The 20,431-nt window shown below is 39.9% G+C and overlaps 2 protein-coding genes and 1 long non-coding RNA gene across 7 annotated transcripts in view; 1 reads left to right on the forward strand and 2 right to left on the reverse strand.

The window, feature by feature from the left end:
* taok3a (TAO kinase 3a) overlaps nt 1-2,542 on the reverse strand; it is a 74,631-nt gene extending 72,089 nt beyond the window's left edge. Inside the window, exon 1 of one of the 2 annotated variants that reach the window (XM_079690565.1) lies at nt 2,275-2,542. The gene's annotated coding sequence lies outside the window, so the exon portion shown is untranslated. Of the gene's footprint in view, nt 1-2,026; nt 2,133-2,274 lie in introns of those variants that run through there. The other variant, XM_079690566.1, reaches the window with a different exon arrangement.
* A 6,396-nt stretch (nt 2,543-8,938) lies between these two features.
* LOC307045311 lies at nt 8,939-10,874 on the reverse strand. The gene is made up of 2 exons (XR_013809858.1): nt 10,260-10,874; nt 8,939-9,098 (listed from the first exon to the last, which is right to left on the reverse strand). It is a non-coding gene; the product is annotated as an uncharacterized lncRNA (long non-coding RNA).
* Nucleotides 9,027-19,564, forward strand: suds3 (SDS3 homolog, SIN3A corepressor complex component). Of its 4 annotated transcripts, XR_013809857.1 has the most exons (13): nt 9,027-9,268; nt 10,886-10,955; nt 11,077-11,132; nt 11,865-11,936; nt 12,904-12,923; nt 14,617-14,773; nt 15,017-15,112; nt 15,249-15,310; nt 15,401-15,422; nt 15,814-15,919; nt 16,249-16,363; nt 17,001-17,085; nt 18,702-18,753. XR_013809857.1 is itself a non-coding variant. In XM_079690881.1 (12 exons), exons 1-12 carry the CDS (start codon nt 9,157-9,159, stop codon nt 18,798-18,800), a joined length of 957 nt encoding a protein of 318 aa, XP_079547007.1. In that variant the 5' UTR covers nt 9,029-9,156; the 3' UTR covers nt 18,801-19,564. The 4 variants fall into 4 exon arrangements, 3 of the variants coding, with proteins under 3 accessions (XP_079547007.1, XP_079547008.1, XP_079547009.1); XM_079690881.1 differs by lacking the exon at nt 16,249-16,363 and having other exon boundaries at nt 9,029-9,268; nt 18,702-19,564; XM_079690882.1 differs by lacking the exons at nt 9,027-9,268; nt 16,249-16,363 and adding an exon at nt 9,314-10,052 and having other exon boundaries at nt 18,702-19,564.
* The last annotated feature ends 867 nt before the right edge of the window (nt 19,565-20,431 follow it).

Consider the following 20,431-nt stretch of genomic DNA (forward strand, 5'->3'; position numbering starts at 1 on the left):
CAGAGCCTTGTCAAGACTTTTTTTTATTTACCAAAGTCTACCCGTAGCATGTCGTCGCCTGTGAAAATATGTGTATTCTTACTCTTTTGCCTCAAGTCTAATGTTGAACCCGATTAAAAGCAGTCACGTGTTCAATGGGAGTCTGCCTCTGGTGTGAACATGGCTTCAGTGTAAGCATGTCTGGCTCACACCCCCCTCCCCCTGTCTATGAGAGCCACATCAGCCAATTGTCAACAGCAGCTGATGCATCCTTTCCCAGCGCACACATCCATACACAACAATGGTCTTCAAACTAATGTGTGCAAACTCATGAGAAGACCCCTGGCTAACGTCTCAATAATCTCTCACACAGCATTATAAAGAGACATGACTGTTAGCTATATGCCTCTGCATGTCTAAAGAAAGCTTGTTAACACATTACGTATAGAGACCTGAATCATTCAGTGTTGAACAAAGGCCAAATTAAATAGCAGAATCATGTGATAATTCCTCCAAAACACTAGTCTATTGATTATGTGCCAATTAAAAGGCTTTTCGATCTATTGGCCCTTTGACTTTTGGCCTTGAAAGCCTTACGTTTCACATGCACTATGCAAAGCTGTAACCTTACCAGCTGTGCCTCTCTTGGGTCCAACTGTACAAGGAACAAGTATTTAGCACCTCATAACCTGTGTATTATCAGCCTACAGTTCCCGGCACCATTCAGGACGGAGAAGTCAAACATTTACCTGAAAATGACTCAGGCTAGGTAAAATCACAAATGCAGAGCTGTGCTAGATACCATCACTAATAAGGAAGTGGGTTGCTTTCTGTTCTCTCTCTCAGATTCTTGGTCAACATGCGTGTGGGTGATGTGACTGTTAGAGGGCCTCTTATCTTTCAGGCATGTCTGCTGCTCAACTGAAGTATGGCACTGAAACTCTTGACTGGAGACCGAAAGGTTAAACTAGTGCACACAAAAAATAAGATAACTGCAAAACAAATGCATGTCAATTTAGTTTTCATTCAATTATTTGCACCTCTATAAAAAAAGATAAAGTGAGGACTTGCTATACATTGATTAAAATGACGTGCATGTGCAAAATATGGAGTTGAATTCTAGTGATCTGTGCCTGAAATGGCGTGGGCATGCTTCTTAAAATAAATCTTCACAAATGACACAGTTGAGCAGTGGAACACAGGTCTGCTGTCTCTCACTCATGCGCTGTGCACAGAACAGATGACATCATATTGGGTCAGCTTGGGTTTTAGCGCTCAGCTTGCCATCTACATCTGCCGTTTCGAGCGCGTCACGTTAGCCTGCATTTACTTTCAAAATTGGTTATTTAACCAAGCGATGTCCAGCTGCATGCAGGTGATGCAGTCTTGTAGCATTCACGCATGGAAACACTTAAAAGAGGGAATACAAAAGATGAATGACGCGCGACTGTTGTATTTGCATGGAATGAATGCATGGTAATATAACCATCTAAATCGTGGAATAAAGTATAAAGGATGCAGACAATGTTCGACTGGTTAATGAAAGCGGAGAGACGTAGTACAAATGTAGTGTAATGGGTCCGTGTGTAGTAGCCGTTACACCGTCTCCAGCGAAAGCCATTGTGGCTGTGTGTTGATAGTAAAATCTCACTCACAACAATGTATGTAGCAATGGAAGGTACCACAGTCTTTTTGGATGAGACAGACTCGCTCGGGACTGTTACACATTGCATGACATAGCCAAAATAATACATGGGAGAAGTTTAAACAGCGTCCAAACGTATTGTCGGCTTTAAAAAAAACACAACTGCCACTTCGTTTGCAACCTGTCATCCGTTTGCTCTCCATACTCACCCCCTGAGGAACAAACCAACAGCAAAGCGTCTTCTCCGTCAGTTTACGGCGCGACTGTCCTAATTGCAGCGTAGATTTTTAAGCAGGTGCACAAACACATCAATCATCTAATATGCTCGACATTAAACACCTTTAAAAAGCTAAACCTACGCACTTATAACCCCCGCGAGCTCACGCTGGTTTCTGTACTCACCACCTCTGAGTGGCGTAGAAACAACGTCGAAACCAGGCGACGGTGGTCATTTTTTAACTTCAGGTGCAAGCCATACTACTCATGTACATTCAATACTGACTGCTTTGACATTTAGCTTCAGTAGCTAAGCCATAGAGACAAGAGGAAGTGTCATTTCAGTGTTGAGGTTAGCGGGAGCTGGTAACCGTTACGGAAGGAACAAACAGTGACACAACAACAGTAGGGGGGTGGGGGGGAAATACGCTCACCTTTTGCCAAAGTCGTTGTTGTTGAAAAGCGTACTGACTTCGGGAACATTTAGTCCGACTCTGAAGATGTCCGTGTGACTTTGCGAAGTGCTGTCAGTTGGTGTGGACTTCCTGAATGACGGAGCCGCAGGAGCACAACCCCTCTCCCGCGTTTGACAGCTACTTTGACAGACAAGCGGAAATAAAGTTGTCTCGTTCAGTGACGAGTCCGCTGCAGGATGTGCACAAGTCAAGTGTAATTTTCAACAGGAAATACAATTGACTGTTTTGCAAGAACCTTATGCACAATTCATATCTACATGCAAAAATAGACAGGATAACATATGTATCTTCCGTTATCTTACTTGTCATAACAAGTGCTTGTGTTAAAGTAAGGATACAATAATAGACCGTATTTCCTTTGCAGATCATTAAACATGCATGGACTGAGTCATACCGATTCTGTTGCAACTTCAGTGATGGCAATTCAGGTCGTCTCATGAATTAAACTAGTGCAATGCTGCCACCTGCTGTTGCACTTTGGAAGTTCAACCGTAACACTAAATGTGCTGAATGCTCATCAGTATCAGAAATGTATTAAGAAAATATATTTAGAAAAGAAGGAAGTGTTTCTGCAAAATAAAACACCCTAGGAGCGTTATTACGTTGAAGAAACCACCTTTTAGTGGTTATTTCTATAATTATATTTTAACATTCTTAGTATATTTTGCACATTTTTACACACATGTCTGTAAAGCCCTCCACTTTAACATATATTGCCGTAGATATATTCATTGTCCAAGTTTTTTAGCTTTTAAGGTTCTTTGTATATTTAAATCTAAATGTTGTGTAAATACTTGTCTTAAGTAGGCCTATTCTTATTTAATACTAAATGGTTTCTTAAAAATACTTATTTTTATTATCTTTATTTTTACTTATTGTTTTGTTTATGTTCGCACCACTAGACACCAAAGCAAATTCCTTGTATATGTAAACGTACCTGGCAATAAACTTGATTCTGATTCTGATTAATAGTGGTTATTTTCCCTGTTTGTCAAATACATATTTTGATCTAAACATTATAGCATATTGGCCCTTTCTCATTTCACTAATTTCCCCTCCTCGACTCCTCGATTCCTCATTCCTCCGGTAGTGACCCGGAAATGGATTTCAGCACGCCATGTTGAAGGACATCTCATTTCTCTAAAAGCACTTCGAGGGCCGAGGATTGAGCATCGAGGAGGCTCTCTGGAGGAGCTATAACCAAGGATACACTGATGGGTCCTCCGCGCCAGTCTGCGAATACTCCGGATTTATTTCCGGGGGATATATCCAGTCTCTGATTGTGTTACGTTATTATGAGAGTGCTCTCATACTTGTTTGATTCTGAAATTGTATATATTTATATCAATATATGTGTGTGTGTATGTCCGCATCTGTAGCCTGTTATTGTCTCATTATACCGCACTGTCAATGAATAAAAGTAAATATATAAGTCGTCATGAACACATCTGTCCATCAGACAGAGGGCTGCTGTGCCTCCTGTCATCATTAACGGACGTCTCTTTAAAATGACCGCTCAGAGGAGAGGAGTTCTCATTTCTCTAACCGCCTGCTGCTTCTCCTCCTCTCTCCTCGGTTCCTCCGCTCGCATCTCCTGTGGGCGGGACTAAGACACGAGGATAGGAGTCGAGGAGGGGAGTCGAGGGGGGGAATTAGAGAAAGGAGAAAGGGTCTCTGTCTATGTGACATCTTGAACCAATAGTTCAGAACACAAAGATGCTATGTTTTCTTGTAAGGGTGAAAGAAAGGATGACTTCAATCTGCTGACCTCTAAAATATTGGCTTATACTGAACCCCTCACACACAGCAGATAACACTCAAAATCCACAATCCCTGTGTTGGGATTACCGTACCAATTAAGGGGGATCCCTGCATGATCACTTCCTGTTTGATGATGTCCATTAGGACCTAAGATGCAGCTCTATAAATAAATAAATAAATTAGACTCTGTTGCTCCTTTGAAAAAGAAGAAAATAAAACAACATAGATTAGCTCCATGGCATATTGCCGAAACCCGCAAAATAAAGTAAAAGTCGAGACAACTTGAAAGGATATGGCGTTCCACTAAACTTGAAGAATCTCGTTTAATTTGGCATATTACTCTCAATGAATATAAGAAAGCACTGCGTAAAGCGAGAGCAGCCTACTACTCTTCATTAATAGATGAGAATAAGAATAATGCAAGATTTATTTTCAGCACTGTGGCCAGGCTGACAGAGAGCCTCAGCTCGATTGAGCCTTCTATTCCCATAGCACTCAGTAGTAATGATTTTATGTGCTTTTTTTGCGATAAAATTGTTACTCTTAGAAACAAAATTAATGACCTCTTAGCTTTGACCAGTATAGTGTTATCAACAGCTCCCGGAAACCTAAGTTCTAATATTACACTAGATAGTAAACTAGAATGCTTTTCAGCCATAAACCTTGAACAATTAAATTCAATGATTCTTTCTTCTAAATCAACGTGTATCTTAGACCCGATTCCAACTAAGCTGTTAAAATAAGTTTTTTCCATTAATTAGCACTTCTTTATTAAATATTATGAATACTTCTTTATTATCAGGCTATGTTCCACAATCACCTCTTCTTAAAAAGCACAACCTCGATCTAGAGATTTTAGCCAATTATAGATCTATTTCTAATCTCCCATTCCTCTCAAACATTCTTGAGAAAGCGGTCGCAAAACAGTTGTGTGATTACTTAAAAAACAATGATTTATTTGAAGATTTTCAGTCTGGCTTTAGAACACATCATAGCACAGAGACAGCTCTGGTTAAAGTCACAAATGACATTCTAATAGCCTCAGACAAGGGACTTGTCTCTCTTCTTGTTTTGCTCGATCTCAGTGCTGCATTTGATACTATCGACCATGATATCCTATTGCAAAGACTAGAGCACTTAGTTGGCATACAGGGAACTGCTTTAGGCTGGTTTAGGTCCTATCTAAACGCTCTCAGTTTGTACGTGTCAACGATGAATCTTCCATGCAAACCAGCATGCCATGGAGTGCCACAGGGCTCAGTGCTTGGACCTATTTTGTTAACACTATATATGCTTCCATTAGGCAATATTATAAGGAATAATTAGGTAAATTTCCACTGTTATGCGGATGATACTCAACTATATTTATCCATCAAGCTTGATGAAACCAATCACCTAAATAAAATTCAAGACTGCCTCAAGGACTTAAAAACGTGGATGACCTTAAACATTTTGATGTTAAACACGACCAAAACTGAAGTTATTGTACTCGGCCCAAAGAATCTACGAAACAAACTATCAAAAGATATACTAGTTATGGATGGCATTAATTTGGCCTCCAGTGAGACTGTAAGGAATCTTGGTGTTATATTTGATCAGGATTTATCCTTTAACGCCCACATAAAATCAATCTCACGGACCGCCTACTTCCATCGACGCAACATTGCCAAAATTAGGCATATCTTGCCTCAAAACGATGCAGAGAAACTAGTCCATGCATTTGTCACTTCTAGGCTGGATTATTGTAACTCTTTATTATCAGGGTGTACCAAGAAGTCAGTCAAGTCGCTTCAGCTGATTCAAAATGCTGCAGCTTGTGTACTAACCAGAGTTAGGAAAAGGGACCACATTACTTCTGTTCTGGCTGCCTTACACTGGCTCCCTATAGAACACAGGATAGAATTAAAAATGATTCTTCTTGCCTACAAAGCCCTTAATGGGCAGGCGCCATCTTACCTTAAAGAACTCATTATACCCTACTGTCCTATTAGGGCATTGTGTTCCAAGAATGCAGGGTTGTTGGTTGTTCCTAGAGTCTCTAAAAGTACAATGGGAGCCAGAGCCTTTTCTTAACAAGCTCCACATTTGTGGAATCAGCTTCCAGTTTGTGTTCGGGCCGCAGACAGCCTATCCGTTTTTAAGAGTACGCTTAAGACCTTCCTTTTTGATAAAGCTTATAGTGATAAAATAAAATAATCTAATAAGAGCGCATTGACGTAGATACGTTGTGCCTCTTCACCTATACATTTTAGTTGTTACTCTTTTACTTAAATCCTAAAAACTTAGATCTTATATTTAAAACTTTATCCAAACCTTTCCCCTCTATGACCTCTCGAGGTTTATTAGAGGGTAACAGGTTGCAGAGAACGCCTAGCCCGGCCGGGGAGTGTGGAACGTAGTCACTGACCCACTCCTACCTCTGACAAATTCAGGTTCCAATGGAGACCTTTTTCCCTGTGTGTGCCTCTCCACCTGTTTCCTACTTGTTACTTGCTACCCTTTTCCCTCAACCTATAGGGAGTGCATGTATGTAGACACGTTAGTTTAGCTGCTATAGGCTTGGACTGTTGGGGGGGGCACCTTACTCCGTCTTTCTGGCTGTTTGTACCTGTGTACTCTCATGTTCCGATTAACCCAGTTTCCCCCAAATCTCTTTTTTGTGTCCATATATACACCGGGATCCTGAGTCGAGGCTAATCCTGTTGCTGTTGTCGTGTGTCCTGGATCCTCTATCCTGAGCACTGGATCTGAGTCCTGGACTTTGAGTCGTGGCTGAACCTGTCTCTGCGGTCCTGCCAGACTCTCACCATACTACTTCCCTGATGGCTCCCACAAGATTGCTGACATCCTCGTGGATTCATCTTATTATTATAGACACATGCATTTCCAAACATTTGGACTACCTATGTTGTAAATGTATTATCTTTTCGATTTACACACGGCATCTATTGCACGTCTGTCCGTCCTGGGAGAGGGATCCCTCCTCTGTTGCTCTCCCTGAGGTTTCTCCCATTTTCCCCTTTAAACTGTGGGACTTCTCTGAAAGTTTTTCCTTGTACGATGTGAGGGTCTAAGGACAGAGGGTGTCGTATTGTCATACTGATATTTTGTACACACTGTGAAGACCACTGAGACAAATGTAACATTTGTGATATTGGGATATATAAATAAACATTGATTGATTGATTGATATAAATCCATAGACAAAAATAAATAAATTACTTAACAGAGTACGAGAAATGGTCTTGAAGTTCAAATTCCAAAGATATTCAGTTTACTATTACTAATGGAAAGAGCACATATTCAAATAAAAAGCTCAATTAAAACTAATTGTCAATCAATTATTTACAGACATTATGAAGGGCAGGTACACATGTTCCGGAAAGGCTTAGGAGGATAGTTGAAAAGCAGCCTTCAGTTTAGTGTCATTATCAGGAACAGCATGGTCTACACAGGCTCTCACTATTCTAGGCTTTCACATATAAATGCATGGACCAGGTGTTTTTTGTTTCCTTGGAGGCAACATGTTAAGGCAAGCAACTTAGAGGTTCACTTCTGAAATAACTGTATTATTCATCCTGACACAGGCAAAAGATAGTTCATGTATCAGAGAACAGACGGAAAACCGACTAAATGTCACTAGATTCTTTTTGCAAAACCAACCAAACTATTATATATACCCAAAGGGATATAAAAATGGATTATACTTCGTGGAGGGATGCTATTGCTTTTTAACAATGTGCTTCAACATTGTTATACCTGACCAGTGAATGGAAGATGTTTACCGTGATATGATTAAACTTGCAATCACCATGTTAGCATCAATCAATCAATGTTTATATAGCCCAATATCACAAATGTTACATTTGTCTCAGTGGACTTCACAGTTTGTACAGAATATCAGTCTGACAATACAACACCCTCTGTCCTTAGACACTCACATTGTACAAGGAAAAACTTTCAGAGAAAAACCCACAGTTTAAAGGCGAACATGGGAGAAACCTCAGGGAGAGCAACAGAAGAGGGATCCCTCTCCCAGGACGGACAGACGTGCAATAGATGCCGTGTGTAAATCTAAGAGATAATATGCATAATCTGCAATTTTCCAATCAATTACGCCTGGTAGGTTTTAACTAATGTATCAGTTAAATTAATTGATAAATTGTTGGTATAGAAAGGACATTTGAAAAATGTTCTGATGCTTACTGATTTAAAATTCCTTATAAGTGTGACTGGGTGGAAAGCAGACAGACAGAATGTAGAAATACATCTTAGGGATGTAACATTGGTTAGAATCTGTCCCCCAATGAATGATTCCGAAGTGTTAAAATGTATGGTTTGAATGATGATACTGCATATGCAAGTACACTTCATATTGATTAACAATACAGGGAATTACAAATTGCATCTGACAATTGATAGGAGGTTTATTTAAGAGCCAGTGTGGGCCAATGGCAAGAGAAAACATTTGAAATAAATATTATAATACTTTATACACTCCTTGCTTTGATCTTCTGAATTACTGATATAGGCTAGGTTGTTGTAACATGGTCTTAAGGGCCTTATAATCGATGGTCTGGACCAGGTTATGCATAAATTGCATGTATATTATATATACAGTCTATGATAAATTGCCATGGTGATCTAGTCAGGTTAAAAGAGAGTATTTTCGTAGTACGGAAAACTCTCGCTTAAAAAAGGTCAGTAGCTACAGCCCTCTGAGTGTAGATAAACTAGATTGAAAGCGAGCCAGACGGGAGCCAAAACAAAGACACCCGACGGTTGCTGCTGATCGGTATAATGCCTGATGATATTATTTAAGACAGTTTTCAATGTGCATACAGAAAACACATACATCATGGACTGATATACTGTATTTATTTAAAATGTTTGAAAAATAAAATAAAAACATTATTTTTTTAAATGTTACACATTAATATTACAGACATTGTTTACAGGCATAAGGGCAGACAGCTTGATACTCGGAGGTCCTGCCAGTTGTAGGCGCTTTTCCAAGCGAGCTGCAAAACACAAATCGATTGTTTATTTTGTGTTTGTTTACATTTTGCATGCGAACAAATGGCTTCGACTTTGCTGTCGCCTATGGTGGATTATTACAACGATGAAGAAGAACTTGATAGCGTGGAGGACGACGATGACCGGAGTTTCAGGGGAAGAGACTCGGAAGAAGGTAGCGTTTGACGAATTGAGCAAAAACCCCGACGGGCTCTGTCTACTTGTTGGAAAAGAAACGGAAGCGCGCTTTAATTGCGTCAAATCAGCTATTTTTCAATCTAGCATTTAAAGTGATCTACAGATTAAGCTGTTTCACATTGCCTCCTAAATTAAATGTTTAACTTCCTGTTCCCCAAGCTGGAAAGCTCGTAAAACGCGAGCCTCGCCTACACGCAGTTGGCATGCTAGCTACATAACAAGCTACCACACGACCGCCAATCAAGTATCTGCCGAGTCAAGAAACATTTCAGAAGCAGATGATGGATACTAGCTAAACTGTGTGCAAGCGAATAACGTCTGCTGATGCAACAATTTAACCAACGGTTAAAGATAATGATATCACCGAACATTTGTTGTCATGCTAGCCCATCTATACTAACGTTCCCCGTGAGGCACCAATCAGCTTTAACCACATTATTGGGCATATTGCCTCTATTATGTAATACATTAAAACGGATCAACTCTTACTGCAAGTTTAATTAAACTAACGTTTGGTAAGTTACGTCGTTGCTGGAATAATACCGTTTCCTTCAAACATATTCCAAAAGGGATACATAGCGTTAATTAGCCAACCTGCTAAGTAGCGTTAGCTACACGCATTGACAGATCGGCAGGCAGGCGAAACCCTGCGTCCTGTGTCCACGGCACTGCCCTTTTCACACTATTCAGTGAGACAGGACGGATAGCAGTGAAAGAGAAAAGGAGACAACAGGAAAGCAAGGCGATGACAGCACAACAAGGTTAGATAGTTTCCTGACACTGACTTCCGAAGCGAGCAGCTGGACTTATTTGTTCCTCGCACGGGCATGTTGACGGCGGTGCTGCTCCTAACTACGCGAGCTCGAATCGGGTTACTGTTTAAAGAAGACGGGGCTAACTTAAGCTAGCACATTAATGCTAACCGAAAATGAAAGCTGCAGTGTCAGCTTAATGCAACTGGGCCTTACCCTTTTCTCCTGTCCGGTTTTGAAGGTAACACCGACTGGCCTAGGTTAGCCGGTGTTAATAAACTTGGCCCCCAAGTTTGCCACATCGCATTAGCCTTAACATGTTAGCTTTGCCGTGAGAGTTGCCGTTGGACTGACAGCACGGCCAAGTTAGCCGGGGACCGTTTCTGATTAATCTCACCATGCGGCAAATGCGTGACACTCAAACTAACAGCTACATTTCTGTCGCTTGGCACATTAATGTAATTCGATTACAACTACAAGCGTTGTCTTCATCTTGCTAAACTCCCCGTTGTTGAAGCGAAGATAGATAATGTAGGATCTTTCATGGCAAACTTGGATGTTCATTGTCCTATTATTACAAAGAGGGCAATCCCATACAGGGTGTTCACCATTACCTTACCGGTGCCACGCACGTCCTTTGATCCGAGTAGACATCTGTTGTCTGTCTGGACGTAACCTGTTTGCCTTCAAGACTTTTTTTTTTATAACCAACTTAATGATTTTCTTGTAGTATAACATGCTGAATTGATCACAACAACAGTCTTTTTTTAGAGGCTGTTTTTAAAGTTAAAAAAAGTTTTATAATTGAGAGTATTCTTCTTCTTTCATTACCTTTTTTCCAGACACGGAAGATGCCAGTGAAACAGACCTTGCCAAACACGACGAGGATGACTATGTCGAAATCAAAGAGCAGTAAGTGCTTTGCTAACCATGGGTCAGCTGTTTCAATAAAAGTCATTTGTAAGTCAAGTTTGTTTTAATGTTTACAAATTATAGGAAAATATAAAACCATATCTGTTTTATTTCATTGCAGAATGTACCAAGACAAACTGGCCTCTCTGAAAAGACAGTTGCAGCAATTACAAGAAGGTAATCCATTGGATTTTCCCTCTATAACAGAAGTGTGGCAGGATTTTTCCAAATGTGCATGACTTCTGCTCTTCATAGTGTGAGATGGGATAAATGTCCTGGTCGGGGTTCATTTATATTTTGAAGCTATGTGTAGATATAATGCAGCTATATCCCAAATTATTATTCATGTTGATGCATTACATCATCAGGACACAAAGGCAGTTCAAAAGGCATTTTAAGAGTCGCTGTCTCTGGCCAAAATGAAAAATAAACTGATAAATCGATAAAAACTGATGACAAACATAACAGGGAGGCTGTGGCTCAGCGGGTAGGTTGCTGGACTTGGAATCAGGCGATAGCAAGTTCGAGTCCCACTGCAGTCAGCATGTCGTTGTGTCCCTGGGCAAGACACTTCACCCCAAATGGCTACTGTGGGGATTGTCCACAGTACTGAATGTATGTAAGTCGCTTTGGATAAAAGCGTCTAACAAATGACATGTAATGTAATAAGCAGCGCATTTTGTTTAATTTATTCTGTGTGTTGATGACTGATTCAAAGTGTTTTTGAATAGTAAGTTGACGGTGTAGAAATGGAGGTGACATGTTGTGTTGCAATTTAGGTGCACTGACAATTAAATCTAGTCTAGACTGTGGGTGTACAACTAAGTAATAAAGGATACCTTAGCATTCTTAAGTCAATGTTGTAATTCCACATCTTCACATTTGTTTTAAAAACATTTTCTTTTTCAGGTACATTGCAGGAGTATCAGAAGAGGATGAAAAAGCTGGACCAGCAGTACAAAGAGAGACTCCGAAATGCAGGTTAGTGACTGTTCTTTGCTTCACCAAACTTGACTAATTGCAAAAGCTTATGACTACAAAGAGGACAAGTGTGGCTATAGCAGCAATATACACAACGAGATCAGATTTCCCTCATGTCTGCCGTCATAGGATTTGTTATAAACTTGTTCTACAATTACTGCAGTGTTATAGTAGATGTTGTGGTCGACTGTATCCTTGACTCCTAGTCATTTTCTCCTGCATTTTTTATTTTATTTGAGTCTCACAAACAAATTATTGCTGCCTTTTTTTTTATTTCTGAGGTTTTAAAATAGTAGTTTTAAAATAGAGTATGTTGTTTAAAAACTAACCTTCATTAAAAATGTCAATTCACAAAACAAATGGAGTGGGGTTCTGGGTTTACATTTAGTGTGTGCTCCAATGTCATGACTGTCCGATTAGGTTAAAAGAAGATTGGATGAATAAAGTGAGCTGTTAGATTAAAAACAGCGTACAATATCATGATTAAAAGTATAGGTTCTACACAGACATCATCAATTTGTAAACGTGCAAGAACAGATCAAAATGTCTCAAATGGAAATCTTCCTCCCTCTGCTCCAAACCCATTCATCTTCCATCATTTGACAGTTTTAATTATTTTGATTACTTTATTTTGATGTCTCAGCGGCTTTGGTCTGATTAGCTTTTTCCTTTGCCAGCTTTGTGAGCCAGAATATTCAGTGCCTAAGTTTTTGCTAATCATAATGACTTGTTTGTTTTGCCCAGAATGCAATGCAACAAGTGCTTTTATGTTAATTGATAGCTGCTTAATGTTGGTGTCCTTGCTGTAGACCCCTGTTTCTTTCTAACCCTGCACCTCACCCTGTTACCTAGCATCCCCTCATATATATCTATATATATTTAAAGACTTGAGAGTAACCATAGTAGTTTTCCAATGTCAGATATAATCAGCGAGTATGATAACAGATGATTTCCTTTCTCTTTACAGATCTCTTTCTCCAGCTTGAGGTGAGTAGTATTCATCACGCTGACCGACTGATGTTGTTTAAACTTAAGTCAGGGTGTCCGCGGGGTCTTAAAAAGTATTAAAAGTTGATAAATCACTTTAGCGAAAATTAAGGCTATTAAAAAGTATTAAACGGCATTTTCCAAGGTATTAAGAAGTCCCACAGCAACGACAACATGAAACACCCTTTAATTTACTGAAACGACATGTTGGGAAACCCCCTCAAGGCGGCCCCATGCATAGCGCGCCGTAAAATGCTGCTTCTTATTTTAAGTTTCGTTGCCTTGTTCCGCTCTGTGGGAGGGTCCCAAGGTGGGTAAACCGGCATACGCAACGCTCTGGGGGTCCAACGGCTCCGTGTGTAAGCCCGATATGATCATTTTCTGATAACGATGAAATAGCCCGCCTCCCTCTCCCCACGTCTCCTGCTGCTGCTGGGCTGTCAGAAGAGAGGGAGGAAAAGAGAGGCAGGCACCGTTTATTAAATATTATTATACAGAGAACAGAGTCGTTATCAATTTGCTTTAATGCTCAATAAATAACAAAGAAGACCTCTGATCGGCTCTTTTCTAATTTTGTACGGAAGATTTAAACTTTAACGGACATGTTGACCGGCGGAATTTTTTTTTTAACGGAAACTCTGCCGCACGGTTCCCTCGACCCTTGGAAGAGGCCGAGCGGTGGGTGTTTTTCATCCGCTGGTGGACTACCTGAGAGATATACAGCAGGAGAACACGCCGTCCACCGCGGAGAATAAACAGAAGGGCAACCATGCTCCGGGGTCTTCTTCGCTGCTTTTGGTGTATTTTGTGGCGGCAGCAGCGCCACTTACAGGCCTGGCATATGTACTACAGCGTTTCCAGCGGTCTAGTGTGAACGGACACATTAATGAATCGAATGTGTGTGAACGGAAGACTTTTTTGCGTTTGCGTATGCGTTTTACCGTATGCATCCTCGTGGGGCCGGGGTCTAAGCCAAACTATATCCGGTCACAGAGATCTGCTATTTTAAAGTAAAGTCAACACATATCGACCCTAAATATAGTCTATATTAAGAACGAGAAAAGTCTTAACATATATATTGTTTTTTGTAAACATATGAAAAATGTGTGAGGGTGATGACGTCAGAGCATCGTCCTATGTGCCAAGGCTTAGCCCCGGACAGCCCCAGCCCAATTTAACCCCTGGGTATTTGTGAGGGAGCTCCTATATGGCATTACCCCGCTGAAGCTCACCAAAGTTTAATTTATTTCATAGTTCAAAGTTTTGTCAATTGTTTTGTTTATTGGTCAAATACTGGTTTCTAATGTTTTCTGAGGAGTTTTACTGGAATGAAAGAACACAGAGTACAGAAGCAACAAAGCAGCATACTGCATTAAACCTGACCTTCACAGAGAGGTTGAAGTTCATGTGGAGAGGAGGCTTCAGTAGTTTGTCTGCACTCTGTTTAGTTGTGCTATCTTACAATCAATATAGTAAATGTGAGGTAAAGTGTGTAGCCAATGTAACCGGTTAGAACTCAAAGTTGCGATGAGGTCTTAAAATGTATGGAAAGGGTCTTAAAAAAGGTCTTAAAAGGTATTAAATTTGACCTCAGGATTCCTGCATATACCCTGTAACTGACCTTTACTTTGTTGGCATTACAAAGAAAACATCCCTGCTTTTTCCATCATGCCCTTCTCTCAACCTTCTGCAGACAGAGCAGGTGGAGAGGAACTACATCAAGGAGAAGAAAGCAGCGGTGAAGGAGTTTGACGATAAAAAAGTGGAACTGAAGGAAAACCTAATTGCAGAGTTGGAGGAGAAGAAAAAGATGATCGAGAATGAAAAATTAACAATGGAGCTGACGGGAGGTATGGGAGTCACGTTAGGATTATTAATTAGAGAAGTGGAAGAGAGAAATAGGGCAAAAAGGTTTGTGGTTGGCAGTGAGATTTGTTCAATGCACACTATAGTTAAAGCTGTCTGACTAATGTAGAACTTTGAGATTCAGTCATTTATCATGTTTCTGTTGCCATCTTGAATCGTCCGTGAGTTTTGAGAACATTTGTCCCTTATTGTTGGATCTCACTTTTTATTATTTCTTTCACACACAGACTCAATGGAGGTAAAACCTATAATGACTCGGAAGCTGAGGAGACGACCCAATGACCCGGTCCCAATACCAGACAAACGGAGAAAACCTGCACCAGATATCCTTTTAAATACAGTATCTGATTGGCTACAGTTAGCAGTCACTTTAGATGAATGTGTGAGGTCTTCAGTATTCAGTTTTACTTGTACTTGTAGCATGTCGTGTTCAAAAATGCTTTCCTTAACTCTTCAAACCTCAGCTAAATTATTTGTTAACAGATGATCAGATAATGGAAGATCTAAGAACACTTAATAAGGTTTGTAGTTCTGAACATCTTGATATTTAGCATTTCCCGAGTGGATCTTATTTTGTCTAATTCTGTATTTTTACACTTTTCCTTTTACAGCTTAAATCACCAAAAAGGCCAGGTATGTAAATGCTCACCTTTTGCAGTATTTCATTTGAACTTCTCATGCACAACAAGTTATTTGGTTCATTTAGGGGAATATGTTTACACGTTTTCGAGTTAAATTATGATATCGACATCACTCCCTTGTCTGTACCCAAAATAAGAATTTACAGCAAGCTGTTAGTTAGCTAAAAATAAAGAAAAGTTAGCTTAAAGTAAGACTAAGGGAAACAGCTGGCCTTTTAGACTTTTTAGACTTCTAGGCAAGCCTCCCAGCTAAGAAATAGTCAGTAAAAAAAACTTTCATGTCAGCAAAACGCAGATTAGCATATCATCCATAATTTCTCCAAAATATTGCTTTTACTTGTGCCTTGCGTGGTAAAACTAACCCGGTGTTTCTCCCCCTTCAGTGTCTCCCACGACTCCAGAGCACGTCCCCTCCGCCCCCATGGAGAGCCCCTCCCAGCGGTACGAGGCTCGCATCGAGGAGGGGAAACTCTACTACGACAAAAGATGGTGAATTTGTTGAACTGTCATTCTCAAAATCTCTTGTGTTTCGCATTACACTGTGCCATTTCTCACATAGCTAGACTACACCTCCTATCACCACTAGATGGCCACATTGCCATTGGCTGATTTCTTTGGTTTTCATAAAGAATCAAACAACAACTTTGATGGCATACTTTTTTTCTGGGCAACATAAAGATATTTCTTAGGAACGACTGAATTAATGCTAGTGCTTGAACCATCAAAATACATATTCAGATAAGCACTCTGCTGTGATGCAAAGATGAAAATAATGAAAATCCTTGACCAGACACCGCTCGGATGTCCTTCTGTTTCAGAGTAGAGCTCCTCCGCATCAGACGTGAACATAAGGTCGTGTGAAGAAGTAATAGAGTTCTGTCTTTATAAGCGGCTGATACAGACAGAGGAAGTTTAAGAGGAGCACGCTGTGAGGTATGCACACTTCTCTTTCAAGGCAAAGTCTGATTTATTCCTCTCTAAAGAAGACGACGCCACAGGAAAGCCTTCACAAAGAGCCGCAGGGAGAAACATGCGTCATTATTATTCAGTGGGCCCTTAATGATCAAGCGTTTTGGTTGTCAGTCTCTTCCCCTGGGTTGGTTTTGTCCTCTGACAGTTTGGAGCCATTAAATGAAAAAAACAGAACAAGACTTTTTGTTTTAACTTTCCCATCTAATTATCTATTTAGTGCCATCTCAGGAGGATTGTGTTCTATTCAGCTGGGTGAAATGATGTATAATGAACCTCTTTTCTGTCTGCACTTAAGGCTATCCCTCAAATCTCACCTTGAATGCAGAATTAATGGTGTGTGTGTGTGTGTGTGTGTGTGTGTGTGTGTGTGTGTGTGTGTGTGTGTGTGTGTGTGTGTGTGTGTGTGTGTGTGTGTGTGTGTGTGTGTGTGTGTGTGTGTGTGTGTGTGTGTGTGTGTGTGTGTGTGTGTGTGTGTGTGTGTGTGTGTGTGTGTGTGTGTGTGTGTGTGTGTGTGTGTGTGTGTGTGTGTGTGTGTGTGTGTGTGTGTGTGTGTGTGTGTGTGTGTGTGTGTGTGTGTGTGTGTAATGCATGCTGACAGGTACCACAAGAGCCAGGCCATCTACCTGGAGTCCAAGGACAACACAAAGATTAGCTGTGTCATCAGCTCAGTGGGGACCAACGAGGTGGGCTTTAGTCTTCATTTGGCTCCTTTTGCACATGTAACTTATTCTCATATCACTGCTTATAACATGGGGCACATGATATCATATATTTTCTGGGGAGTCAACAATTATGAATTTCTGGGCTGTTTTGTCTTTGGGGGGGTTGTTATTTATTTGGTTTCCCTAACTATTTGCGTTGCCATTCAATACATCATCTGAGTAAACACCAATTCAATCAAAGAAATTAATGAAACTACTATTAATATAGCCTTCTTTCAAATTATAAATATGTTTTTTATCTACTTCCAAAGCCCCTTTATCCTGCTATGCAACTAACTAAATAATCAACTAACTAACTAACTGACTAAAGATACTGTGGGTATTTCTGCCATGGAAGCAGCTCCGATTGTTTCTCTTCTCATCCAAAAACCGAGGAAAACGTAGGTGATTATCTCTACAATATCTGAGTGCACTCGCATTTGCAAAGGAAATGTTTCTTACAAACTGTCTGTCACCAATATTTCTTGCTCCCACACGGCTGCATTTTCTTACATTTTGAATGGTAAGCAAAACACAATTTTGTTCAGCCAGTGCCCTCTTTTTCGAATCAGTCGGTTAAAGCAGCTGCTCTCAAAGTGCAAAATGACATTTTGCACTTTAAACATTGGCTTTTGCCATCAATGAAAGTCATCTTACATGCTGTCAGTATGGCACATTTGAAAGGGACCCTATTAAGATCTTTGGGGTTCTCCCTTTGCTATAGTGTGTTGTACAGGCATGTAAATGGTCTGCAAGGTTAAAATCCCAAAGTTCGATTAGTGACATCACTATGTAGCACTCGCGCTTCTATTGGCTAAAGCTCAAACACATTGTACAAGATAGGTGAAGGGGCGGGGAATCTCTAAGCTCTTGACCTATAATAACAGAGCCGGCTAGCTAACCAATCAGAGCAGACTGGGCGAGAAAAGAGGTGCTGCAGCACAGACAGTAGGAGAAAAATAAAGACCCTTTTGAACATTAAAGCATGGAAACATGTCACAGAAGATGCTTAAAATACAAATATGAACCTTAAAAAAATTGAATAATAGGGCCCCTTTTAAAATGACTGCATCCCTAACATTTTCCTGATTGTTAACAAATCCCATGAATGTATACTAACAACTAAATGTTGTCTGTGTAGCCAAACAATACATATTTAATTCTTCCGTGCCATAGTGCGTGCAAAACTGTTGCATGGGTAACATGTTCCCTCATTATTATGAACACTCACACAAGTGTATTTGGACTAAATCCTGTCCTGCTGCAGCAAATACTCACCAGAGCCCCAAATGTCTATAAATAGTCAACAAAATTCTCTATTGACTCCTTGTTGAGTCACATTTGTCATTGTTAGTTTTGGTGATTTCTATGGAAGGAGGTAGACAATAATAACAGCTAGTCACACTACTAATCCCCCACTTGAATCAACACAAGAAAGAAAGAAAACCACTGAAAAGATATTGCATGTTTCTGAGGAGCATTCTGATATTTATTTAATCTCGTATTTTTCATGGATGTGGTTTATATTGACAGCTGCTTTGCAACTAATTTATTTCTTCATGACTGCATTGAGACATTTTCTCTCCTTTCTTTTCCAGATATGGGTGAGGAAGACGAGCGACAGTACAAAGATGAGGATCTACCTGGGTCAGCTGCAGAGGGGAGCGTTTATCATCCGTCGACGGTCGGCTGCATGAAACATCGCCCCGCCTCTCCCCATCTGTCATTCATCCATCCATCCATCCACCCGCCTTCCTTAATGGTGCATCTCAGTTTGACTTATTCTTCATCATAGACACTACCCCCTTATGACACAAACATACACACACACACAGTCTTCTGTGATCAAGAACAATTGCATCTGTTTCCTACAACCAAATGACAGTACAGTTAAAGTTGTCATAACTGACTGCTTTCCAGCATTATTTGTCACTATGTGGCATGTGTGTGAAGTGGTCATAACAGAGCCTGCTTTATTTCTGTCTCATGCTGTCAATACAAATGTTTTTTTAAAACACACATTGTCATTTACCTTTTTATATATAAGTTATTTTTCCATATGTTGTTGGTCAAGTGGCCCTGCAGAAACTGTCTCCAAGCTTTTAAAACTCTCTAATGTGATCCTACACCAGGGGTCATGCCATTTACAAAAGAATATGTCTTTTGCACTGTCATCAAAAAAACGGCATCTTGCTATGCTGATGTTTTTTCCCCTAATAACTTGTTCAAAAGCCCAATGTATTAAAACCCCAAATTTCTTATTTGAAAATGTATTTTAAGGATATTCTGTTATTTCTTTGCCATTGTATGCGATTTTCTCCATATGTGAACCATCTGGAAAAGTTCAGCTGTATTTGCATGTGGAGCGCTACGTTGACTGCTGATTTCTACTGTGTTCCATTTTATTAAAATGTTTTCTGCATTTTATTAATTTGATTAAAGATTTGTTGCTTTTTTTAAATCTTGAAATATGCAGGAACAGGTTTGCTGGCTTTAAGTCAGTCATGGTAATCCACATTTGACTGTTTACTAGATATTACGTGTGTCGTTCAGTGCTGAGAAGCAAACATTGGGTTTCTAATGCTTTTTCGCTGAAGGGAGTTTGGAAAAAAATAGTTAAAACATTAGATGGACATTCAAAATGAATTTTTGCTATCTGAAGTGCTTACTAACACAGAAACTACAAAATAAGTTTTTTCATCAGATTCCATCGGAAAACATGATTTTCAACAAGCTACTGGTACAGATTTGGCTCACCTTATGACATAGGCTCATTCGAATATACCGCTCTCCATCTTGGTATCTAATGACTTTAGATTTCTATGAAGTGCTTTTACAGGTGCTCAAAGATAACAAATATCAAACTCACAACATTGAACACTAAAAAGAGGAGTTTTTATCAATGTTTAGAAGGGAGGTGAGTAGTTTTGATTTCATTTGGGAGTGAGTTCCAGAGGGAGTGGGCAGCAATAGAGATCATTGATGATTAAACCTAATATGTATGAACTTAAAATGTGCCCTTAAAGCTGTGGTCAAACACTGGTTGTAATTCTCTGATGTTTATTATGAGCAATCTGCTTCCTATAGAAGTGATTCTGTGATGATCAAAACATTGATAATTAGGTGCTTTAAATGAGCAAAGATCTGTATATTAAAAAAACCTTTCCAGAAAAGCAAACAGTTCCACAATGTTATCATTACATGCTCATTGTAAAGCTTTAACACTTATGGTTATATCCTAAAACCTATTAACATCGACAGCAGGGTAAACCAGGATATATTTCACACTGATGGTTCATATAAGCTGTGAGGAATATTTTTCCACAAT

This window comes from Notothenia rossii, assembly GCF_949606895.1.
Source record: "Notothenia rossii genome assembly, chromosome: 6".
In the NCBI taxonomy this organism is placed as follows: Eukaryota; Metazoa; Chordata; class Actinopteri; order Perciformes; family Nototheniidae; genus Notothenia; species Notothenia rossii.

Bases quoted from the DNA above. Each gene is read 5' to 3' on its own strand.
- suds3 (XM_079690881.1), top strand. From the start codon at position 9,157: ATGGCTTCGACTTTGCTGTCGCCTATGGTGGATTATTACAACGATGAA. The intron at 11,937-12,903 runs GTTAGTGACTGT...TTCTCTTTACAG, and splicing joins AGAGAGACTCCGAAATGCAG to ATCTCTTTCTCCAGCTTGAG. The intron at 15,920-17,000 runs GTGAATTTGTTG...GCATGCTGACAG, and splicing joins CTCTACTACGACAAAAGATG to GTACCACAAGAGCCAGGCCA.